The sequence below is a fragment of the Neophocaena asiaeorientalis genome, unplaced genomic scaffold (assembly GCF_003031525.2).
Source record: "Neophocaena asiaeorientalis asiaeorientalis breed wild unplaced genomic scaffold, Neophocaena_asiaeorientalis_V1.1 scaffold7, whole genome shotgun sequence".
NCBI classification, from domain to species: Eukaryota; Metazoa; Chordata; class Mammalia; order Artiodactyla; family Phocoenidae; genus Neophocaena; species Neophocaena asiaeorientalis.
Window position 1 is genome coordinate 10,573,086 of NW_020185337.1, and position 26,438 is coordinate 10,599,523.

Sequence of the window (26,438 nt, forward strand, 5' to 3'; positions counted from 1 at the left end):
AAGAGCAGGAATGTCTTAACATCCCCCGCCATCCCCACAGAAATATGAGTGAATATATGCCGCAGGCATAACCTTGCCTTGAAGTGGAAAACAGACATCACGCAACTACCTCCCACTCCAGAAACCCTAACTCCAGACCCCGCCCCACATAAACTCCCGCCCCTTTCTCCGACTGCGGGTACGGAGTTGGCGCAGTTAGCTGACGTAAGACGTAACCTCCGTAGCCTCCTACGCGTAGCTACCGTGTCTGCCTCTGGGAGTTGAAGTTTCCGAAAGAGGACCTTCTGGAGTGGTAAAGACCACTACAAAAAGCTTTCTGTGCGGGCTCTCAGGTTCCCCGACAACTCCTCCGTTCGGTAAGTCTCTTGGCATGGAGGCTATCGCTCGCCTACCCTTTGATATAATCCGAGCGCAAAAGGAGCGCGCGCCACTGCTGCCTTCCGCTAGCAGTAGGGCTTCCGAGGGTGAGGGGAGTGGGACACTGGAAGCAGCAACCGAGACCCAGCTTCCGAAGGAAGTGGCGTCAGAGAGCGCGCCCCCTCGCCTTGCCAAACAGATTTTTGATTCGTCGGCTACAGTTTAATCCCGCCTCCGGAATGCGTCCGCCCTCGGGCGACCTGTAGGGAAGAGTGGGGCGCGGCTCTGTCCACAAGCGTCGGGGCTGTCGCTGTCGATGTTTGCTTGCGGGTAGCGATACGGTGCCTAGCATGTGAAGGGTGTGCGCTTCCAAAGAATGAAGGGAGAGGGAAATCTGGACTTTGAAGGGCCGGAAAACGAGTTGTGGTTCTGCCACTTGGTGGCTAGAGAGCGTGAGCATGTCGCTTCACCTCTTTAAACCTGCCTTACCTCAGTTTTCCAAAGACGTCGCTGAGCGCTCTGAAATGTGGGGAGAGGCCAGGGCGAGGTTGCTGCAGGTGCTGTCAGCCCCACGGTGGTGAGCTGAGGACGATTTTAAGAAGTCCGTGGTGTTACTGGATTTCACTGAAATATTTTGTGTTAAAATTCGGGACTTTTTCTAGAGATATAAAGAGGATAGCGACAGAAGACTTTCTCACTTTATTTTTCTTTGTTTTAAATCTTGCCCCGTCTCCCCAGCCCGGCCCAGCCCAGCCCTCTCTGCCTAAGGGCCTCATAGCTGAACCGAGCTATGCACATTTGGCCCGCGCGTTTTAAAAAGGGTATTCTTTATCACCGTCAGGTCATTTAATTACATTTTGCAGTTATTCCGACATTCATTTGGATCTTTCTGTAAGGGAGGCTGTGTCATAAATTATGAAGACTTTAGCCCAATCAATAAAACCATGAAATTTTTTTTTTTAACTTTTGGCCGGTCACTCATTATGATGTATGTCCTCCTTGCCGGCAGATGTGCTAAGAAGTGGGAATACAAGGACGATTGAGATACTATTTTTTAATGTATTTATCCCGTACCAAATTGCCTTAGTCATCCTTATCCAGTTGTTAATTTTATAAGACCATCAGATAACCTGGATCTGCACCTAAATGAAACATTTTTAAAAAATTCAATGCCCCGGTAAACTAAATTTCACGCAATTATTTCTATAATTGCTACAAAATTTGTTGAACGTGGTGAATGAATGAAAATGAGCTGTGAGTATCACTGCATGTGAGGGAGGAATGCAAAACTCCATGGAGTTTATACTTTGCTTAACAGGTTAATCCAAACAAGCGAGTACATAGTGAAATGCTTATTGTATGTTGTAGGCAGTAGGAGTTGGTACGTATCTTTGTATGTAAAGTATGCTGCAAGCAATAATTTATAGGATCTCAAGCTAGCATCATTTTTGTTGTGCAATGTGCAATGTATCTAGCTTATTCAAAGCTTAAAAAAATTCTCTCACTACAGTGCATTTTCTTAATTGGGAATATCTTTAAAAATAGTAGTGATAATGATGTTGACTAGCTCATGACCTTTTGTATTTGATAGGCTGTTTAAAAACATTAGTATGCAATGATAAGCAAATTAGATTTAACTTAGACTTCTTAGATAGGAAAGGCGAAAGCTCCCCCTGGTGTGCATAAGCTGTAAAACATTGCTATACTTTTCTAAAATTTTCACATGATAAAGCAAATCAACACTTGCAGTTTGGAACAGAGTAGAGAACTAGCAAAAAATGCCACTGATAATAGAAATATTCTCTCTTAGAATATTAATCACTGTTTCATGAAGAAAGCAATTTGTTTCCTCTGCATTTTAATTGTGCCTTTAAGTTTGCACATTTAGCTTAATGGGCAGGTTTAGCTTATGTTTTCTCCACCCTATATTGTTTTGAATACATTTATTTCCCATTTTTATTAACGTACTATCTTTGGAAAGGAAATAAAATTGATTCTAGGGGTCACAATATATAGTTAAATTTTTTCTTCTGATCTTTTCAGGCTTACTGTGTTTCTCCTGTCTCCTGTTCCTTAAATTGAATGCTAACCTTATTTTCCAGATTAAAAAAAAAAAATTAGTGAATGCACTCAAGGTTATACATTTACCTTTTTGGCCTGTAGTTCTCTCATCCTGTTATTTGTATCTAAATGCTCGGACATACTATTTTTTTGTTCTATTTTTCTGTCTGAATTCTGAGTTAGATTCTGAGGATGTCTTCTAATTCATCAATTACCTCTTGGACTCCAGGTAATCTGGAGTTTGTCTCATACGTTGAAATTTTTATATCTTCATTTCCTAGTTTCCAAATTGGTTCTTTTTTACACATTCTTATTTTCCTATTTTTATGCCTGCTTTTGTGTCCCAATTTCCTGTTTTGTTTTTATGGTTATTGCTCTTCATGAGCTCTGAAAGATTTCAACCAAACTTATTTTAAAGTCATTTTCACATTGCTCTATTCAATTTTTATAGAGTGAATTTATCTCCTGCTTGTTGATTTAGCTGGAGTTTTTTTTCATCATTTCTGTCTTTTTGTAATTTTGCTTTGCAGACTCATCTTGAATGGAATTATAACTTTCCTCTCCAAACTACTGATTTTGTGGTTTCTCCCACCCATGACCCTTTTCAGTGCTTCAGCCCACAGCAGAGCTTATATATGTGGTTCAGAATTCTAATCATGTAATAATATAAGTTCATATGTCACCTCATGCTGGACCCAGGTTGTAGCCAAGAGGCTGTGTCTGTTTCCTTCAGGTTTCCCCCAAGTAGTCAGTTTTGTATAAGCTATAGTCTATAATTTTACCTGTTTTCAGGCTTTTTTCATGGAAAGAGGAGCCCCACCCCTAACACTAGTTTAAGGGTTCGTCTTAAACTGTCTCCCATCTTTCTCCCATCCTCTGTCTTGTATTCTTCTTCTCTTTACTTTAAAGCTAGGAAAACTTCTAGCTGCCTTTACACAGAAGACCCAGTTCTTAACCTGGATTTTGAGAAAGGCTGTACCTTTTTTGTTTCCCCTTTTTATATTTTGTCTACTGTTGTCATATATTTCAAGATTGGGAGGCAGAGTGCATCAAAACATGAACTTTTGGCAATGATCTCTAGGAAGTCTGTCCCAATTTTTTTGGTGCAGAGGCATAAGAATAGAACTGGAGCTATTTTTTTCTCCTTATGTTTCAGTGACACAGGTCTTTTCAGAGCCCTCCAACAGCAGGGTTAAAGCAACACAACTCTTTAACATTCTTTGGAAACCCTCATTTTTAAAATAAGACTGGATTTCTGGGAGATGGTAGAGTTTGATGTGGGTTGGAATCTTAGCTCCATCACTTCATTTGTCTATTCATTCAAGTATTTTGAGGACCTACTTTGTGTGACATTTGCTCTAGGTGCCTTGTTTCTTAGGAATTATTTAATAGCTTTCTAACTTTGGGCAAGTTATTTAACCTTTGTACCTCTTCCTTTGCAAAGTAGGTATATACTATCTACTTCATAGGGTTTTTATAAAGAGTAAATTAGATAATACATTTTTTATTAAGCATAATAAGAATTAATGTTTGCTCTATTTTCATTACTTTAAAAAGTCCTTTGTAATATCATATTCACTCATTTGTTTATTCTACCAATGTATAATAAGCATCTACGAAGTGCCAAGCACTGTATTAGTATTGGCGATATAATGTTGGGCAAGATCAGACTTATCCCTTACCCAATGGAGTTTCCAGTGTAGAGTCAAAGTTGAGTTGTCATTTCTAGGAGATGTTCTCCCTAAGGAGAATTGTTTGGTTGGTGGCATGAGGAAAACTTGTGAATTCTTACTTGTATTACTAAATGATTTTTTTCCCCTCTTAGTAATTTTGTGACCTAGTAAAATGCCAGGGCTTTTGCTCCAGCCCCTAAAGCACGCATCTTAAAATTTCTTGTCTTTCAATCAAAATTCAGTAAACTTTCTAAGTTTGCTTTGGTTATCCCCATATGTCCTGTTATATCATTGCACTTTTAAAGAAAGCAAGAACCATATAATAAAACTACTGCTCAAATTATGTTCTGCAAAGGTTTTTTCCTTCCATTATCTGAATTGTGGGGATTGTTCTTTTTTCTTTTAGATGTTAGCTTCTCTGCACAGACTTGTTAATCTCTGTAAGAGGGAAGAATCATGTATTTTTCTATAAGGCCAATAGAACATTTGCAAGCTTCATGCTTAGTCTTTGGTATGGATAAATAACATACATTCTTAAGCTTTGATGTTAAGAATCAATTAAAGAGGGGCTTCCCTGGTGGTGCAGTGGTTGAGAGTCCGCCTGCCGATGCAGGGGACGCGGGTTCGTGCCCCGGTCCGGGAAGATCCCACATGCCGCGGAGTGACTGGCCCGTGACCCATGGCTGCTGAGCCTGCGCGTCCGGAGCCTGTGCTCCGCAACGGGAGAGGCCACAGCAGTGAGAGGCCCGCATAGCGCAAAAAAAAAAAAAGAATCAATTAAAGAGAAAAGATATCTCATATTTCTAGCCCTTTCTGTAATCTGAAAGCATGTTCAGTTTTAGGCAATGGATATGAAGATGTGGGTGTTTAAATCCAAATAAAGATGTTTGAATTGGCCCTAAGTATTCCACAGCTGATTACAGAGTCAACTTACATATTTTGTTTTTCAGCTGTGACTTAAGTGGAAAATTGACAATTACATATTTACAATGAAATATATTGGGGTGGGGGCAACCAAAGTTGTTCTCTGCACTGGCCAAAAGATAGAAATATATAGCATGTCTGTTGTCAAAACCCAATTGTTGAGGGTACGCCCAGATAGTGAAAGTAATATTTTTCTTGTATGGACAGCATTAAAGACAAGTACAAAAAGGTGTCTTCCATCTCTTTTAAAAAATAGTAGATATTTTTTATAAAACTATATTTTCATTATATAAAATTTTAAAAATGCAGAAAGCCACGGGTGGGTCAGAATTAAAACGTGTATGTATTTTTTAAAACAAAATTGGACATTGTGTATTGTTTTTTGCTTTGATTTTCTTATTTAACATAGCCATTTCCCTTTATCATTAAATAATTTTGGGAAACATGATTTTTCTTGGCTGCTTAGTATTCCAAGCCAGTGTTATCGATGAGCTTTAATTTATTTTTAGTCCCCATTTGCTGACATTCAAGTAGTTTCTAATTTTTTATTGTTAAAAATAACAACAGTACATATATCCTTTTGCATTAATTTTGTGTGTATTTCTAATTAATTTATAGGAATTTATTCTAAGGAAATAAATGACTATGTGAAAGAGTATCACCACCATTTTAAAGCTCTTCAAACATTATAGGTCTGAGTAATTTTCTGGAAAAATTGTGCCATGGCCACCAGTACTGTATGAAAATATCCCATTTCATCAAATGATCTTTGCCAGTAAATGATGATTAATTGCCCAAATTTGCATTTTTATTCATTACTAATATGGTTTAATTTTAATCACATCCTTCAGTTTTTTTTCTTACTTTTTTTGTGTTTGTAAGTCATCTGTTCATTTCAAAGTTGCTTTTCAATTTTTCAGAGGCATCAAATAATGTCATCTGAAATATTGCCAGCATTTAGTGAGACTTCTAATGTTGAAAGAAAGCAAGACTTAAATGAAGACCAAGAGGAGAATCAGAAACCAGGATTAGGTGAAGGGTTTGAACCAATATCTAAACGGCAAATGAAGAAGCTAATGAAACAGAAACAATGGGAAGAACAAAGAGAACTCCGCAAGTATGTATCAGAATGCATGTATTCTACCCCTATTCACAGGGGTATATTCCAGTATACCCCTATTGGAATGTTGGACCTTGCAATAGCCCTTTGACATATTAAAAATAATTGTGTTAATTAAAATTCGGGCTCTACATATTGTTAGCTAACATTGTCAATTGGCTACTAAAACTGAATGTGTTTTATTTTTTTAGCAGTGTTGATGAATTTACACTGTACACTTTTCTCACCCAGAACCTATTGTGAGTAGGAGCACAATTTCTAAAATAACTGATTTACAAAAGGGATATAGTTAGCATCCATGTCCTAGATATGGAACAAAAATAACCACCTCAGAAAGATCAAATTTGGGCCTAACATTGATTTTGCTAGAAGAACTATTGCAGGTTTTGGTGAGAGCAGTTAGGCTGAAGCTGTCACTGCATAAAGACAGAATTTACTAGAAGAAAATATTGTTGATGCAGATGAGAGAAAAAAATATGACTTTTTTTCCACAAACAATTTTACTTTTAAATAGGAATAGTTTTTAAAAAACCATTTTATTTTTATTGAGGTATAGTTAATTTACAACGTTGTGTTAGCTTCAGGTATACAGCGAAGTGATTGTTATATATATATGTATAAGTATGTACATGTATATATATTCTTTTTCAGATTCTTTTCCATTATAGGTTATTACAAGACATAGAATATAGTTCCCTACGCTATACAGTAGGTCCTTGTTTATTTTATACATAAGTAGTATGTATATGTTAATCCCAAACTCCTAATTTATCTCCCCACTCCCCTGCTATCCACTCTCATAACCATAAGTTTGTTTTCTATGTCTCTGAGTCTACTTCTGTTTTGTAAATAAGTTCATTTTTATCATTTTTTTAGATTCCACATATAACTGATATCATAAGATATTTGCCTTTCTCTGACTCACTTCACTTAATATCATAATCTCTCTCTAGGTCCATCCGTGTTGTTGCAAATGGCAATATTTCATTCTTGTTTATAGCTGAGTAATTTTCCATTGTATATATATACCACATCTTCTTTATCCATTCATCTGTCGATGAACATTTAGGTTGCTTCTGTGTCTTGGCTATTGTAAATAGTGCTGCTATGAACATTGAGGTGCATGTATCTTTTCGAATTAGAGCTTCCTCCAGATATGTGCCCAGGAATGGGATTGCTGGACCATATGGTAACACTATTCTTAGTTTTTTAAGGAGCCCCATACTGTTTTCCATAGTAGCTACACCAATTTACATTCCCACCAACAGTGTAAGAGAGTTTCCTTTTCTCCACACCCTCTCCAGCATTTGTTTTTTGTAGACTTCTTAATGATGGCCATTCTAACTGGTGTAGGGTGATACCTCATTGTAGTTTTGATTTGCATTTCTCTAATAATTAGTGGCACTGAGCTTCTTTTCCTGTGCCTCTTGGCCGTTGCGGACCACAGGCTCCAGATGCACAGGCTCAGCGGCCATGCTCACGGGCCCAGCCACTCTGCGGCATGTGGAATCTTCCCAGACCGGGGCACAAACCCGTGTCCCCTGCATCGGCAGGCGGACTCTCAACCACTGCGCCACCAGGGAAGCCCCTGTCCATTTTTTGATTGGGTTGTTTGGTTTTTTTGATATTAAGTTGTATGAGCTTTTTGTTTATTTTGGAAATTAATCCCTTGTCAGTCACATCATTTGAAAATATTTTCTCCCACTCCAGGTCCCATTTGTTTATTTTTGTTTTTATTTCCATTACTTGAGGAGATGGATCCAAAAAAAATATTCCTTCTATTTATATCAAAGAGGGTTTTGCCTGTATTTTCCTCTGGGAGTTTTATAGTATCTAGTCTTAATTTAGGTATTTAATCCATTTTGAATTTATTTTTGTATATGGTGTTAGAGAATGTTCTAATTTCATTCTTTTCCATATAGCTGTCCAGTTTTCCCAGCACCACTTATTGAAGAGACCATCCTTTCTCCATTGTATATTCTTGCCATCTTTGTCATAGATTAGGTGACCATAGGTGCATGGGTTTATCTCTGGACTTTCTATCATGTTCCATTAACCTATATTTTTGTTTTTGTGCCAGTACCATACTGTTTTCATGACTGTAGTTTTGTAGTATAGTCTGAAGTCAGTGAGGATGATTCCTCCAGCTTCATTCTTTTTTCTCAAGATTATTTTGGCTATTCAGGGTCTTGTGTGTTTCCATACAAATTAAAACAATTTTTTTCTAGTTCTGTGAAAAATGCCATTGATAACTTGGTAAGGATTGCACTGAATCTGTAGATTGCTTGGGTAGTATGGTCATTTTAACAATATTTATTCTTCCAATCCAAGAATGAGGTATCGTTGCATCTGTTTGTGTCTTCTTCAGTTTCTTTCATCAGTGTCTTAGAGTTTTCAGAGTACAGGTCTTTTGCCTCCTTAGGTAGGTTTATTCCTAGGTATTTTATTCTTTTTGATGAGATGGTAAATGGGATTGTTTCCTTAATTTCTCTTTCTGATATTTCATTCTTAGTGTATAGAAATGCAACAGATTTCTGTGTATTAATTTTGTATCCTGCAACTTTACTGAATTCATTGTTGAGCTCTAGTAGTTTTCTGGTAGCACTTTAGGATTTTCTATGTATACAGAATTCTGTCATCTGCAAAGAGTGACAGTTTTACTTGTTCTTTTCAAATTTGGATTCCTTTTATTTATTTCTTTTTCTTTCTGCCTGCTGTGGCTTCGACTTCCAAAACTATGTTGAATAAAAATTTTACTTTTTTTATATGGTTATAAATGTAACTCAAAAATCATGTAGGAGAAGAATGATAAAAGTAAAATGTATCGTAACTCTCAAACTCAGTATTTTAAAAATTTCGTAAGTATGTTTAACGTGCTACCAGTAGTAAATAAAATTATTAGTATAGTTCGAATTTGTGTAAAAAGTACTATACTGTTTTTGCAAACTCATTTATTATGTAAAGCTTTTAGATAGATTATATATAATTGCTGATATCTGACAATTTTTTATTTTTTTGCGGTACGCGGGCCTCTCACTGTTGCGGCCTCTCCCATTGCAGAGCACAGGCTCTGGACGTGCAGGCCCAGCGGCCATGGCTCACGGGCCCAGCCGCTCTGCGGCATGTGGGATCCTCCCGGACCGGGGCATGAACCCATGTCCCCTGCATTGGCAGGCGGACTCTCAACCACTGTGCCACCAGGGAAGCCCTCTGACAATTTTTGATCCATGGAAGTGGCAATTTTGTTATGGTTTAGTCTGCTAATTTTTAAAAGTAATTGTTTCTTTGTCTATTTAGCAAAGTATTGTAAATGTATGAATATACAAATAATGAAAAGTTATTTTCAATTACTAATTTTAGACAAAAGCGGAAGGAAAAACGCAAGAGAAAGCAATTAGAGCGACAGTGTCAACTGGAATCAAACTCAGAAGGAAGTGACAGAAAACGTATTCGAAGAGATGTTGTTTACAGCCCACTCCGCCTTATCATTGACTGCAGTTTTGATAGCTTGATGGTATTAAAGGTATCATGAATCGTTGTCAGAAAAATCCTGTAACTGAACTAGGCTGAATAATTTTTGCTTTAATATGTAATATGACTTTGATATAACTTTATGTACTAAAATGCATCTCTTTTTTTCTTTTTAATTGTGGTAAAATACATGTAATGTAAAATTTACCATCTTAACCATTTTTAAGTGGACAGTTCAGTAGTGCTAATTACATTCATGTTGTTGTGCAGCCAGTCTCCAGAAGTCTTTTCATCTTGAAAAACTAAAACTCTATCCCCACTGAATGAACAACCATTTCCATTCCCCCTCCCTCAGCCCTTGGCACCACCATTCTACTTTCTGTCTCTATGAATTTGACTACTCTGTGTACCTTATGTAAGTGGAATCCTACAGTATTTGTCCTTTTGTGACTGGTTTATTTCACTGAGCATTATGTCTTGAAGGTTCACCCACATTGTAGTGTGTGTCAGAATTCCCTTATGTTTTAAGGCAGAATAATATTCTAGTGTATGTATAGACCACGTTTTGTTTATTCATTCATCTGGTGTCCATCAACATTTGTGTTGCTTCCACCTCTTGGCTATTTTGTTCTTTTTGTGTGTGTGTTTAAAATTTATTTTATTGAAGTATAGTTGATTTACAGTGCTGTCTTAGTTTCTGCTGGGCAGTAAACTGACTCAGTTATACATTTATACATATTCTTTTTCATATTCTTTTCCATTATGGTTTATTACAGGATATTGAATATTGTTCCCTGTGCTATACAGTAGGACCTTGTTGTTTATCCATTCTATGTATAATAGTTTGCATCTGCTAATCCGAGGCTCCCAATCCATCTCTCCCCCACCCCTCCTCCCCTTTGGCAACCAAAAGTCTGTTCTCTGTGTCTGTGAGTCTGTTTCTGTTTCATGGATAAGTTCATTTATGTCATATTTTTAGATTCTACATGTAAGTGACATCATACAGTATTTGTCTTTCTCTCTCTGACTCACTTCACTTAGTATGATAATCTCTAAGTCCATCCATGTTGCTGCAAATGGCATTATTTCATCCTTTTTTATGGCTATAATCTCTAAGTCCATCCATGTTGCTGCAAATGGCATTATTTCATTCTTTTTTGTGTCTAAGTAGTATTCCATTGTATAAATATATCACATCTTCTTTATCTGTTCACCTGTTGATGGACATTTAGGTTGCTTCCATGTCTTGGCTGTTGTAAATAGTGCTGCTATGAACATAGGGTGCATGTTTTGTTTCGAATTATAGTTTTCTCTGGATATATGCCCAGGAATGGGACTGCTGGATCATATGGCAACTCTATTTTTAGTTTTTTGAGGAACCTCCATACTGTTCTCCATAGTGGCTGTACCAATTTACATTCCCACCAACAGTATAGGACAGTTCCCTTTTCTCCACACCCTCTCCAGCATTTATTATTTGTAGATTTTTTGATGATGGCCATTCTGACTGATGTGAGGTGATATCTCACTGTAGTTTTGATTTGCATTTCTCTAATAATTAGCAATATTGAGCATCTTTTCATGTGCTTTTTAGCCATCTGTATGTCTTTGGAGAAATGTCTGTTTAGGTCTTCTGCCCATTTTTTGATTGGGTTTTTTTTTTATATTAAGGTGTATGAGCTTTTTGTTTTGGAAATTAAGCCCTGGTTGGTCGCATCATTTGCAAATATTTTCTCCCAGTCCATACATTGTATTTTCATTTTCTTCATGGCATCCTTTGCTGTGCAAAAGGTTATAAGTTTGATTAGGTCTCAATTGTTTATTTTCACTTTTATTTCTATTGCCTTGGGAGACTGACCTAAGAAAACATAGGTAGGATTTATGTCACAGAATGTTTTGCCTATATTCTCTTCTAAGAGTTTTATGATGTCATGTTTTGTATTTAAGTCTCTAAGACATTTTGAGTTTATTTTTGTGTATGGTGTGAGGGTGTGTTCTAACTTCACTGATTTATATGCAGCTGTACAACTTTCCCAGCACTACTTGGTGAAAAGACTTTGTTTTCCCATTGTATATTTTTGCCTCCTTTGTTGAAGATTAATTGACCATAGGTGCATGGGTTTATTTCTGGGCTTTCTATTCTGTTCCAGTGACCCATATGTCTGTTTTTGTGCCAGTACCAAACTGTTTTGATTACTGTAGTTTTGTAGTATTGTCTGAAGTCTGGGAGGGTTATGCTTCCAGTTTTGTTCTTTTCCTCAGGATTGCTTTGCAAATTCTGGATCTTTTATGGTTCCATATAAATTTTAGGATTATTTGTTCTAGTTCTGTGAAAAATATCATGGGTGATTTGATAGGGATCACATTAAGTCTGTAGATTGCTTTGGGTAGTATAGCCATTTTAACAATATTAATTCTTCCAAGCCAAGAGCATGGAATATCTTTCCATTTCTTTGAATCATCTTTAGTTTCCTCAGTTTCCTTTATTGATGTTTTATAGTTCTCAGCATATAAGTTTTTTACTTCCTTGGTCAGGTTTATTCTTAAGTATTTTTTTTTGGTTGCAATTTTAAAAGGGATTCTGTTTTTAAATTCCCTTTCTGAAATTTATGGTTAATGTAAAGAAATGTAACTGATTTCTGTATGTTAATCTTGTATCCTGCTACCTTGCTGAATTCATTTATCAGTTCTAGTAGTTTTTGTGTGGAGTCTTTAGGGTTTTCTATATATAGTATCATGTCATCTGAATATAATGACAATTTTACCTCTTCCTTTCCAATTTGGATACCTTTTATTTTTTTTGTCTGATTGCTGTGGCTAGGATTTCCAATACTATGTTGAATAGAAGTGATGAGAGTGGGCATCCTTGTCTTCTTCCAGTTTATAGCAGGAAGGCTTTCAGCTTTTCACCAGTGAGTATTATATTGGCTGTGGGTTTGTCATAAAGAGCTTTTATTATGTTGAAATATGTTCCCTCTATACTCACTTTTGTAAGAGTTTTTATCATGAATGGATGTTGAATTTTATCAAATGCTTTTTCTGCATCTATTGAGATATCATGTGGTGTTTGTCTTTTCTTTTGTTGGTGTGGTGTATCATATTGATTGATTTGCATATGTTGAACCATCCTTGTGACCCTGGGATGAATCCCACTTGGTTATGGTGTATGATCTTTTTTATGTGTTCTTGGATTCAGTTTGCTAATACTTTGTTGAGAATTGTTGCATCTATTTTCATCAGAGATACTGGCCTGTAATTTTCTTGTTATGGTTTGTCTGGTTTTGGTATCAGGGTGAAAATGGCTTCATAGAGTGTTTTTGGGAATGTTCCCTCCTCTTCAGGCTTTTGAAAGAGTTTGAGAAGGATTGATATAAGTTCTTCCTTGTATGTTTGGTTGTTATTTAAGTCTAACTGTTCTATTTTATCATTTATGATATCTGTTGCCTTACTGATTTTCTGTCTAGAAGATCTGTCCATTGCTGTGAGTAGGGTGTTAAAGTCTCCTACTATTACTGTTTTCCCATCAGTTTCTCCCTTAATGTCCATTAGTATTTATTTTATGTATTTGGGTGCTCCTATGTTGGGTGCATATATGTTGAGGAGTGTAATATCATCTTCTTATATTGATCCTCTCATCATTGTATAGTGTCCTTCTTTATCTTTCTTTATGGCCTTTGTTTTAAAGTCTATTTTGTCTGATATGAGTATTGCAACCCCCGCTTTCTTGTCATTTCCGTTTGTATGAAATATCTTTTTCCATCCTCTCACATTCAGTCTTCGTGTGTCTTTTGCCCTAAAGTGGGTCTCTTGTACGCAGCATATTGTAGGCACTTGCTTTTTTATCCAATCTGCCACTCTAGGTCTTTTGATAGGAGCACATTGACATTTAAGGTAATTATTGATAGGTATGTATTTATTGCCATTTTAAACCTTGTTTTCTACTTGATTTTGTATTTCTTCTTTGTTTATTTTTCCTTTTTGTATTCCCTTTTGTGATGTGATGATTCTTTTTGTATTATGCTTGTGTTCTTTTTGTTTTCTTGTGAATCTGTTGTATGTTTTTGATTTGTGGTTACCCTGTTGTTCAAGTATGTTAACCCCTTCCTATATCTACTGCCTTTAAACTGGTAGTCATATAGGCTAAAACACATTAAAAAAAAAACCCTACATTTTGTTACTCTCCTCCCCCACATTTTATGATTTCGATGTCCTCTTACATATTCATGTTCATCCTTTTGCTGTTCATTGTGGTTATCTTGCTTTCACAGAAATTTTTTCTTTCTTTTTTTTTTTTTTAATCTGTATACTGGCTTATTTAAGTGATTTACTTTCCAACTGTGATTTTCTCTTTTGTATAGATTCTTACTTCTCTATTTAGACAAGACCTTTTAATATTTCTTTTAGGATATGTTTAGTATTGCTTTTTTCTTTTAGTTTTTGCTTGTCTGAGAAATTCTTTCTCTCTCCTTCTATTCTAAATGATAATCTTGCTGGGTAGAGTATCCTAGGTTGCAGACTTTTCCCTTTCAGGACTTTGAATGTATCTTGCCATTCCCTTCTGGCCTGGAACATATTTGTAGAGAAGTCAGCTAATAGCCTAATGGGGGGTTCCCTTGTAATTAACTCTTTTTTGTTCTCTTGCTGCCTTTAGAATACTCCCTTTATCTTTTACTTTTGCCATTTTTTAATTATAATACGTCTTGGTGTAAGTCTGTTCAGGTTCATTTGTTTGGGACACTCTGTGCTTCCTGTACCTGTATAACTGTTTACTTCTTTAGGTTTGGGGAGTTTTCAGCCATAATTCCTTCAAATATATTTTCGATTCCTTTTTCTCTTTCTTCTCCTTCTGGGATCCCTATTATGTGTAGATTGGCATGCTTTATATTACCCCATACATCTTATATTGCTTTAATTTTTTTCACTTGGCTTTCTGTTTGCTGTTCTGATTGTGTGATTTCCATTAGTCTGTCTTCCACATCGCTTATTTGTTCTTCTGCATTATTCAATTTGCTGTTCGTTGACTTTAGCTCAGCTTTTGTCTCAGCGAATGAGTTTTCTAATTTTTCTTGTCTCCTGTTTATATTTCCTAGTTCCTTTTCCTGGTAATCTGCATTTCTGTCAATAGCCTTTCTTACTTCCTTCAGTATTTTCATTATCTCCTTTTTGAACTTGATGTCTGTTAGACTGAAGGAGTCTGTTTCATTGTCTTTGATTGGCAATCTCTTGATCTTTTCATTGGGAGTGGTTCCTCTGTTTTCTTCATTTTACTTATAGTTCTCTTACTCTATGAGTTTAGGAGAAACAATTGTTTCCTAAATAGTTGGAGATATTTTTATGTGGGAATGTCCCTGTGTAGCCTGCATGGGTTTAATATTTTTGGTGAGAGAGCTGTTTTTTGTATGGATACCTGCTGTTGTCTCCTCGATAGGGGGTGTGACTGGGGTTGTGGTGGCCAGAGCCTGCACTGAATATTGAGCAGGGCCTCCTCTTTGCTCTGTGGTTGTCACAGTCCTATTGGAGGCAAGGTCTGTTCCCCAGTTGTTGGAGTAGAAGCCCCCAGATCCATTTCTGAGCTGTAGTGTGAGGTAAGCAGTATTGGAGCACTCCCACTGGGAGAGGAGCCACTGAGTATTCCTCTGCCAGAGCTGTCCGCTGAGAAGTGTGCTCTGTCGTGTCATCTGTCACCCGTTGTGCAGGCTCACAAAGTACACTGTTGTGGGCACTGCCCTCAGCCTCACCTCGACCATGGGAATGCAGGCACTGTTGTTCCTCAGGTGCAGGGTTCACAAAGCCTCCAGCGCAGATCCGCTGGCACAGATCCACTGAATTCAGGTACCAGGACCGCAGTAGTTGCATACCTGAACCTGCCGTGGGAGCTATGGATGGAGCCCAGACCCCGGCCCAACTCCATATGCATACACCCACAAAGCCCACAGCTGCTAAGGCCAGACCCGCCCCAGCCATGGGAGCACCTGTATCCCACTTGGATCTTCCGCAGGAACTGAGTTTACAAAGCTGGCAGCAGTGGCCTAAACCCACAGATCGCACAGCCACAGGGAGAGGGCTCAGATATCAGCCCTGCTTCGTAAGTCACACAGCCCCTGGGGATCAGGGATCAGCTCTGATTTCAGCCCTGCCTCTGTGTGTGGACACCTTGCTGGCACTTGCGTGCTCCCAGAGCTCGTAGAGGCAGCACTGAGCCTGATGAGAGCTCACTGAGAAAGAAGGAGCTTTAGCAGGCACTGCCCCTTAACAGTGGGGTTTCAGTGGCAGCAGCACACCTGCTGTGAGTGCGCCAAGAGTGAGGCTGCTATGGCGGACCCTGCCCTTCCCTTTGTGCACCCCTTAACAATGGTGCTTCACTTCTGTGGCAGGCCCGAGCCACAGTCCAGCCCCTTCAGGCTGTCTCCGTGCAGCCAACCCCAGTCCTCTCCCTGGGTCTGTTCTCTGAAGCACGAGCTTTAGCACCCAGCCACCATACACAAAAGCAAAAGCAGATCTCAGACTGAGGAGTGCAGGGCGATGGCAGGGACCATTTGTGCAGGTCTCCGTCTGTTCTGCCTGCTGCAAACCAGCTGCTGTGCTCTCCTCCGAGCCTCTGAAGCTCCCTTTCTGTCCCAGCTGATCTCCCTGCCAGTGAAGGGGCTTCCCAGGGTGCAGGAACCTTTCCTCTTTCACTGTTCCCACCCAGGGGCTCAAGTCTTGTTCCGATTCCTTTTTTTTCTTTCATCCTACCCAGTTACATGGAGATCTTTCCTGCAGTTTTGGGTGTCTGAGATCTGCCGGTGTTCAGCAGGTATTCTGTGAGAATTGTTCCACATGTAGACGTATTTTTGATGTATTTGTGGGAGGAGGTGAGCTCTGTGTCCTTCTATTTTGCAATCTCGATTGGAGCCCTCTAAAATGCATCGTTTTAAAAAAATTTTTGTGGGAGTATAGTTGATTTATAATGTTGTGTTAGTTTTGGGTGTACAGCAAAGTAAATCAGTTATACATATACATACATCCACTCTTTTTCAGATTCTTTTCCCATATAAACCATTACACAGAATTGACTAGAGTTCTCTGTGCTATACAGTTCATCCTTATTAGTTATCTATTTTATGTATAGTAGTGTGTATATGTCAGTCTCAGTCTTCCAATTTACCCCTCCCCCACCTTACCCTCTGGTAACCATAAGTTTGTTTTCTACATCTGTAACTCTATTTATGTTTTGTAGATAAGTTCATTTGTACCCTTTTTTTAGATTCCACATATAAGCGATATCATATGATATTTATCTTTCTCTGTCTGACTTACTTCACTCAGTATGACAAACTCTAGGTGCATCCATGTTGCTGCAAATGGCATTATTTTATTCTTTTTTATGGCTCAGTATTATTTTATTGTATATATGTACCACATTTTCTTTATTCATTCCTCTGTCAGTGGACATTTAGGTTGCTTCCATGTCCTGGCTATTGTAAATAGTGCTGCAATGAACATTGGAGTGCATGTATCTTCTTGAATTATGGTTTTCTCCAGATATATGCCCAGGAATGGGATTGCTGGATCATATGGTAGCTCTATTTTTATTTTTTTAAGGAACATACATACTGTTCTCCATAGTGGCTATACCAGTTTACATTCCCACCAACAGTGCAGGAGGATTCCCTTTTCTCCACATCCTCTCCAGGATGTATTGTTTGTAGATTTTTTAATGATGGCCATTCTGACTGGTGTAAGGTGATACCTCAGTATACTTTTGATTTGAATTCCTCTAATAATTAGTGATGTTGAGCATCTCTTCATGTGCTTTTTAGTCATCTGTATGTCTTTGGAGAAATGTCTATTTAGGTCTTCTTCCCAATTTTTTGATTGGGTTGTTTGTTTTTCTGATATTGAGCTGCATGAACTGTTTGTATATATTAGAGATTAATCCTTTGTCAGTTGCTTCATTTGCAAATATTTTCTCCCGTTCTGAGGGTTGTCTTTTCATTTTGTTTATGGTTTCCTTTGCTGTGCAAAAGCTTTGAAGTTTAATTAAACTTAAAAGGTTAAGTTTTAATTAAACTTTAAGCTTAATTAAACTTAAAAAGGTCCCATTCGGACTTCCCTGGTAGTCCAGTGGTTAAGACTCCACACTTCCAATGCAGGGGGGCGTGGGTTTGATCCCTGATTGGGGAACTAAGATCCCATGTGCATGGCCAAAAAAAAAAAAAAAAACTGAAAAGAAAAACAATAATTTGTTTGATTTTTGGTTTTATTTTCATTACTCTAGGAGGTGCATTGAAAAAGATCTTGCTGCGATTTATGTCAAAGAGTGTTCTGCCTATGTTTTCCTCTAAGAGTTTTATAGTCTCCAGCATTACATTTAGGTCTTTAATCCATTTTGAGTTTATTTTTGTGTATGGTGTTAGGGCGTGTTCTAATTTCATTCTTTTACATATAGCTGTCCAGTTTTCCCAGCACCACTTATTAAAGAGACTGTCTTTTCTCCGTTGTATATTCTTGCCTCCTTTAGGTGACCATAGGTGCATGGGTTTATCTCTGGACTTTCTATCCTTTTCCATTGATCTATATTTCTGGTTTTGTGCTAGTACCATACTGTTTTTGTGACTATAGCTTTGTAGTATAGTCTGAAGTCAGGGAGCCTGATTCCTCCAGCTGCGTTTTTCTTTCTCAAGATTGCTTTGGCTACTCAGTCTTTTGTGTTTCCATACAAATTTAAAAATTTTTTGTTCTAATTCTGTGAAAAATGCCATTGGTAATTTGATAGGGATTGCATTGAATCTGTAGATTGCTTTAGGTACTATAGTAATTTTGACAATATTAACTCTTCCAATCCAAGAACATGGAATATCTTAGATCTCTCTCCATACGTTTGATTTCTTTCATCAGTATCTTACAGTTTTCTGAGTACAGGTCTTTTGCCTCCTTAGGTAGGTTTATTCCTAAGTATTTTTATTCTTTTTGATGTGATGATAAATTGGATTGTTTCCTTGATTTCTCTTTTTGACCTTCTGTTGTTAGTGTGCAGGAATGTGTACTCCACCCAGCAAAGCTCTCATTCGTATTAGATGGAGAAATCGAAAGCTTTATGCAAAAGCTAAGGGAAATCAGCACCACCAAACCAGCTTTAAAATGCATCTTAAAATTAAGTTTTTCAAAATCTGTTACCCTAAATTAAGTAGCTAATAAGTTGCTTTTATTTATATGTATATGTGTAGACAGAGGGAAAGACAGATACTCTAAGAGATTATGAAACTCAGTAATTGCATATTAATCATAAAGTGCTGTGGGGAGTTTGTTATTTATCCTAATCAAAAGGAAGAAAATAAGAAATATGATTGGCTTAATAGAATTATTTCTTATTTAATAGTTTGAGAAACCTGGTTGTTTAAACAATGCTGCTAAAAGGAATATGTTTATAACCTTTGGTAGTTATAAAAATTGTAATAGCATGACTATAAGAGAGTTCTTTTTTTCTTTTGTTGTCTCTTAAGAGTGAAAGTTTTCCTGAACTTGCATTTTAAGTGGCTACAACATGTGAAATAATGGGTCACTTATAGAGTATTGACTTATGGTAATTATTTTATTAGTATGTAAGAAAACTGAATGGAAATTATCAGAAAGGACTTGTATTTCAAAAGAAAGGATGTCCCTATCTAGTCATCCCTTCTGCTTATTCTATTCCACTTGGATTGTGGAATGGCCATAGATAATTTTGAAAATATTGCTTTAAAAATTTCACTCTTTTATAGGACATTAAGAAACTTCATAAGCAGATTCAACGATGTTATGCAGAAAATCGACGAGCACTGCATCCTGTGCAGGTATGTTTGGGGAATTTAAAACAAACTTCCAATTTCCTTTTATATCTTCCTTTGGAAAAGGCATAGGTAATCCTCGTTGCTTTTATAAGAAAGAGTCTTACTAGTAATCTTTCTTAGAGAACAAAATGCCTATTTGTAAAAATGTTTTATTTTTCTACAAAAATAAAATATTTTAAACATTTTTTCATGTCATTCTCAAACACATTGTGCCCATTCATCATTAGTCTTATACACACTGACCTGTTCACTGCTGTGTAGTTGAACATCTTCATTAAAGGACTTATGCATATTTCCATACCAGTTTCTCAGCTCTCAATTCCTTCCTTTCTGGGGAATGGGGTAACTGCTCCTGGCTGATATGTGCCATTGTGTCTGTTGGCTAGATTTTTTCTACTTAAAGGATATTGAGTCACTAATAATTTTGAAAGGTACTTTATTAGCTAGAATGAGGAAGTGATTTGTGAGACTAGTTGGCTGCTCTTAAGAGTATGGTCATTTTTCTTACTGAATTTGTTTGAATTCTAGGTGACCTAAAAATTAATTCTGGCTCACTGATGTTAAAAACCAGAAAATCTTAATATACTTTTGGTTAGATATTTTCTTCTTATCAAGTGATAGTAATATTATATTTTTACATTCTATATTCTTCTCACCCTTGATTAGATTTGAAATAGGTTTCAGGGTTTAGAGTCAAAGCAAAATTATGAAGATTTTGGACTGGTAAAAAATAACTGTAGTGGCAAAAGAAGGGGAAGGAAACTTCACATGGAAGCAGGAAGTTTATAGTAAAGTGATCATTAAACAAGAGGCAGATTATAACTGCTTAGAAAACAGGATGAAAATGTAGATGGAATACAGAAGTTAGTGGGTTAGGAGATACACAAAAATACACGTTGCTTGTACCACAAATTTATTCTTGCACGTTTAAAGCATGCCATAAATTCATTTTTTTCCAGAATGAAAATATTTTGTCTTTCATTGATAATCAGAGGAGTGTATGAGGGAATAAAATATTGACATTAATAGTCATTTGCTGTCTCTTTGTATACCTGCCAATCTCTTTATCAGTTTTACTTGACAAGCCATGGAGGCCAGTTGAAAAAGAACATGGATGAAAATGACAAAGGATGGGTCAACTGGAAGGTAACTAAAATAGATTAACTCTCACATAATTCAAGGTATTTTTATGCTTAAAGGTCTACATGTTGTACCTAAGTTCTACACAATGCTAATAAATATAAGAGTCAGCAGCTACAAACCCTGCATATCACTGTACCTAAGTTTACCAGTGGAAGAAGCTAAGAGCCTTGAGATATAGTCTGTACTTGCTTTCATGAAATCTCACTTGCTATTTTACTGCCAACTTTAAAACATATTTTTTTAAAAAGGAAAAAATTTAAAGGTCTGTATGCAGTCTCTACCTAGCAAACTGGCTATACTTTATTTATAAGAGTGAAGTCACTCTAAAATTTGGAAATGTACTTGCATTCTCTTTCTTCTAAATCTGTGCTATACCATATGGTGTCCACTTCCACATGTGGCTGCTGAACTCTTGAAATGTGACTGGTCTGAGTTGAGATGTGCTATAAATGTCAAATAGACATTAGTATAAAAAAAGAGAGAGAGAATGTAAAATATCTCCTTAAAATTAAAAAAAAACAATTTATTAAAATTAATTTCATCTATTTCTTTTCACTTTTTTTCATGTGGCTATTAGAAGATTTCAAATTATATATGTGGCTCACATTTTTTTCTATTGGACTAAACTACTCTCAGTCATTTGCAAAGATTACAAATAGACTGGCTTTAGTACCAGTCCCTAAGGACCCTTAACCCTATTCTACTCAGAGAAGTAGTGGGTTATTCCTACACTTTTTTCCTTTCTCCAAGCCAGTTCTCACTGTGACAGACTTTCCCTGTCTCACTCACTAACCCCATAATGACTGCATTTAATTTATTAATAGTCCATAGTATAAAACATTTTCAAAGGTTTTTTAAGTTTTAAAGTACAATATATTTACCAAGTTTTATGTTCATGCCTATTTTTCTAAGAAATAATGTAATAAGTTAGAATAGGCATACGTTCAGCTATTTTGTGGCTTGTTAAATTTATTATTTCATACCACCAGTTTTCCAGAGAGATGTGAGTTGGCTGGCCTCTAATTATGCACATTCCTCTTGGGGCCCTTATTCAGCATAGGGGTCAAGTTTATAATATACCATTTTCCAGAAAAATGGCTGTTTATTAATCAATAAGGTATACATCTTAGGTGAGAGGTCTCCGCTTCATTTTTGATTTCCACAAAAGTTATTGAGAAATGCCATCTGAGCCTGGCGATGGATGCATCTTCCTTTATTCTTTTGGTGCACTTTGCAAAATTCTGACTGCCAACTGTTGTTCAGTCTTGTACCTCTGACCTGACAGTTTTGGTGAAGATTTCAAATGTGTATCTTTGTGGAAGCAGATGCATGGAATTTATTAAATCTGTAAGCCCTTTCCTTTAGATGATTCATGTAGATGGAGAAGGAAGTAATTGGAGAAGGCGTTCTTTGGCTGGAGAACAATGTGAGCAAATACATGACAAAAATGCATTTGTTCTGTTGGAACAGAGAAAGATAGGTTACTGCTATATTCAGGAAAGAATTACTAAGTTAAGGAGTTTGAATTTTATTCTACAGATAAAGATAAAACATGATAGTGTTTTCAGAAAATGAGTGCACCATCCATGTGTGGAAGTAAATTGGAGAGATCTGAGGCTAGAGACAGGGAAATAACGTCAGGAGGCTACTTAAATAATTGAGATGTGAGGTGAAAAGATGTTGGAGTAGTAGATTCTAAATAAATAATACATTGTTATAATATTCTTTCAAACTTCCTTTCATATATTTTTTGGATGGGTTTGTCTAGGGAAAAGAAAATAATCATTTTTAGCCAATTTTCACAAAATCCTATTAATAACATCTTTCCCCTTGTGTTTTAAAGGATATCCACATCAAACCAGAGCACTATAGTGAATTCATACAGAAAGAAGACCTGGTTTATCTTACATCAGATTCACCTAATGTACTAAAGGAATTAGATGAATCAAAGGCCTATGTGATTGGAGGATTAGTAGATCACAACCATCACAAGGTACTATTAAGTTTTTATTTTTGCTTTTGCTCATACTTAAAATTGATATATCAGTTTTCTTGATAGTAATATCAGTTTTCTTGATAGTAAATACTGATAGTTGATGTTTGAGTGCCTACAATATTTCAGTCACCTTTCTAGCTAAGCAAAGCATTTTGCATATATTAGTTTGCTTTATCCTCACTGCAACCCAGTGAGGTCAGTGCTATAAAAATTTTTAAAATAGGGCTTCCTTGGTGGCGCAGTGGTTGAGAGTCCGCCTGCCAATGCAGGGGACGTGGGTTCGTGCCCTGGTCAGGGAAGATCCCACATGCCGCGGAGCGGCTGGGCCCATGAGCCATGGCCGCTGAGCCTGCGCGTCCGGAGCCTGTGCTCTGCAACGGGAGAGGCCACAACAGTGAGAGGCCTGCGTACCGCAAAAAAAAAAAAAAATTAAAAAGATTAAAAAAAAAAACATGCAAACTATCGGTTGAGAAGTTTAGCTCTTCTTCCTCCGTCACTCTGTCTTTTTGCTCTTTCAGTCCTGATTAGACCCAGGCTTTAAGGATTTTAATTTTGAGAAGAGAGAAAATTTATATTCAGCATTCTTTTAATTGACAGAAAGGGAAAAATAAAATTTATAGGCAGTTGAACATTTTTTTCAATTCAGGTTTTTATTTAATTTGTGTTTGCCATTTGTGCCTCTTAGTGCTACGTAATTGAAACATAGTTTTATCTTTTAAATTCATGGGAAGAATGATGATGCTTCTCTAGGAATTCAGTTTGTGTACTTTAAGAGAGAAAGGCAGTGTGGAGTGATGAGACGCTATTTGATCAGGAGGCATGAGCCGGGTTTTTCCTTTGGTTCTGCCACTGAGGAACTTTGTGATGGGACGGAGAGCATAATGTCTTTGGTTTCCTCATTTGTAAATTGGTTAAGACAAATGCCAGCAACATTCTAACTATACTTATTGTCAAGAGAATGTTTCCAAATTAGTGGTTACACGTACACACACACTTTTTCAGATTATATTCTCTGAACTAAAGTCTTTCCTAAAAATTATTTATTCTTTCATAGACTTTAAATAATGTAATGTTCTAGCCCAAGTTACAGTGTCTTTGTTTTAGGGACTCACGTATAAACAAGCATCAGAACATGGAATTGATCATGCACAGCTCCCCCTTGGAAATTTCGTGAAGATGAATAGTAGAAAAGTTTTGGCAATTAATCATGGTAAGCTATAAGGGGATAAACTGAAAATGTACCTGAGTGAACACTGTGAAAAATAACATTACATTTACATTTTGGACAAGTAGAAAATATACACGTTTGGAAAACACACAATTTGGGGTACAAAATTATAAAATGTCATCATTTATGATTTGTTTGAATAATATATGCATACTTTACAAAATTTTGAAAATGTACAAAAGTATAAAGAAAAATAAATAGGTGTAATTTCAGTATGCAGAGATACTTTGTAGAAAGTTTTTGGTGTGTTTTCTTCCAGTTCTTTTCCTATGCATATACAATATTATTTATTACATAATTGGATTCTTACTCTATTGCATAAAATGTTATAAATCTGGGGTGTTTCCCCCCTATTTATTATTATATTTATTGAGTCACTGTTAGTGGCTATGTAATTTTCCATCATCTAAATACACAATAATGTAACCATTCTCCTGTTGTTATTTTTTTTCTTTTTACTATTGTAAATATCATTGTAATAGACATCCTCATACTTAAGTTTGCCTAGAGTTTTGCTTTTTAAAAATTTTTCAGTAGAGATTTTTGTTAGTACACAGCTACTAATTGGGCTTTTAAATTTTCTCTATAGCAGGCTCTATGGAGTTATAGAAACAAACTTATTGATTCAAGGAATGAACTTCTTCTAAGACTTTTGCTAAATTAGTGGAAATTACTTTTCTATCATAAAGTAATCCACATTTCCCCCAGCAGTGTATTAAAGTGAAAGGACATTGAAGATAGTATTAAAAAAAAAAAAAAGCAGGCAAGACACTCCCCAGAGTGAGTGGCACTATATAGGAAAGATAGAAGAAATTTAGGTTAATACTAACCCTTTTTTTTTTTCTAGTTTTATGTTAGCACATAAAGGATAAAGAAGTGGAAGGAAAAAAGAATAGGAAGGAAACAAAAAAGGTCCTCTGTCTATTATAATTGACAACAGATAATGGTAAACCTCTGAGTGCTTAAGAACTGAAATGAGAAAAAGCTACAAAAGAGGTAGGAGAGCCTTAGGCATATTGGCTCTGACAGCTAATACAGGAGAAAGAAGTAATAAGAACAAAGTAGTTACTAGGACATACTAGCACTCTTAACACAAAAGCAGTGTGTTTTAAAGCATGCACCATTGTGATGAACTAGGTTAAGAAACACATGGAGTTTGTCTTTGTTGCAGTGTTTGAGATTATTCTGGAATACCTAGAAACAAGAGACTGGCAAGAAGCATTTTTCACTATCTTACCCCAAAGAAAAGGAGCTGTTCCCACAGACAAAGCCTGTGAAAGTTCTTCACATGACAAGAAGTTCACCAGAGTTGAAGGTGGATTGAACAGTGATTCCAGTGAGGAGGAAAATAGAAATGAACTAGATTCACCACATAAGGAAGAAAAGCAGGATAAAGAAAATAGCACTGAATCTACAGTGAACTCTATACTACACTAATGTCATTTTTTTTTAAGTTTAAGGAAAATTTGAAAATGAATATAGAATTTCATAGAATATTTCTCTTATTTCTGTTGTGAATTTTTTAAACTTTCTTTTTTTAGAACTAAGTGATAAAAAGCACTAAAAAAGCATTTTTTTGTTTTTGCATAAGATTTAAATGTGTAATTTAAAAAATAATTTTCTAAGCCTCAAATAAGCATTTCTTGAGAATTTTACCTTGTTAGTAAACCGTCATTCTCTTTTATTTACAAGATTGCATTCTTCAGAATGTGTCTTCTGACCTTTCAGTTTTATTATTATATGTTTATATCAATGTCTTTCTGATTTATCGCCTACTTATTTATGGAGGCAGCTATCCTGAAACTCCTTTAAGTCCACCAAAATGTTCTGTATGGGTGGTTACCTCCTATTTGCAGCTTTTATATTCAATTTAGGTACTTCAAAGGAATACAGTGATTTTAGGAATAAGTGTTGGATTGAGAAACTCAAGAATTGATTTCTTTTGGACTACGGAGCCCATCTCTGTTCTTCCTTTGTAATGCCTTTGTGGTTCTAAAGCAATCACTGAAGAGTTAAGACTCTCTTTAATATATTTTCTTAATTTCAATAATGATGGTAAATTATTTCAATTACAAAATTTAATTTTTCAGGCTATATTATTTTAAAAGGCTGTTGAAGGATCAATTTTGTCATTACCCAAATTTAAAAAGAAACAGTTCTTAAAAAGAAAAACAAAAACGTAGCTCTTAGCAGCTATTCTTTTCCTTCCATATGTACTTTACAATAAAATATATTGGTTCTTAAGCAAATAAAGTTAACTTTATATGTGCATCTGTCTACTATCATATAATAATATTCAAGCTAATGTAAGTTTCTATAAATAATATAAGCATATATGAAAATATGCATGTAATTGTATATACATCTATTTGTCTATATCATGTATGATTCTGTTATTAATCAATGATAATAGGATTGAGTTGCCATATATCTGTTTTATTTGTGTGAATGATTGTGCTGAATATCACTAAGGAATTTAAATTTCATAAAGTGCAAAAATCCATAACTCAACATTTGTATGAGGGCATTGGCAAGGGAAGATGGGGCTCGAAAAAGATATTTTAGTTCCTACCAGTAAATGTAGAGCAATTACGTTTAAAGTGATTATTCTCTGTCACAGCTAAAGTAACATTTCAGAAGCCTTTTCTGAGTT

General features: G+C 36.2%; 1 protein-coding gene across 4 annotated transcripts; it reads left to right on the forward strand.

The window, feature by feature from the left end:
- Positions 1–227: 227 nt before the first annotated feature.
- Positions 228–26,080, forward strand: TRMT10A (tRNA methyltransferase 10A). Of its 4 annotated transcripts, none has more exons than XM_024736136.1 (8): positions 228–356; positions 5,936–6,132; positions 9,496–9,658; positions 19,350–19,421; positions 20,490–20,564; positions 22,405–22,554; positions 23,662–23,767; positions 24,957–26,080. In XM_024736136.1, the coding sequence occupies exons 2-8, from the start codon at positions 5,948–5,950 to the stop codon at positions 25,220–25,222; spliced, it is 1,017 nt and encodes a 338-aa protein (XP_024591904.1). In that variant the 5' UTR covers positions 228–356; positions 5,936–5,947; the 3' UTR covers positions 25,223–26,080. The 4 variants fall into 4 exon arrangements, with proteins under 4 accessions (XP_024591904.1, XP_024591903.1, XP_024591906.1 ...); XM_024736135.1 differs by lacking the exon at positions 228–356 and adding an exon at positions 653–958; XM_024736138.1 differs by lacking the exon at positions 228–356 and adding an exon at positions 653–958 and having other exon boundaries at positions 9,496–9,649.
- The last annotated feature ends 358 nt before the right edge of the window (positions 26,081–26,438 follow it).

Coding starts and splice junctions, on each gene's coding strand:
- TRMT10A (XM_024736136.1), top strand. CDS start 5,948: ATGTCATCTGAAATATTGCCAGCATTTAGTGAGACTTCTAATGTTGAA. Junction 19,422..20,489: donor GAGCACTGCATCCTGTGCAG/GTATGTTTGGGG, acceptor TCTCTTTATCAG/TTTTACTTGACAAGCCATGG. Junction 20,565..22,404: donor AAGGATGGGTCAACTGGAAG/GTAACTAAAATA, acceptor TGTGTTTTAAAG/GATATCCACATCAAACCAGA.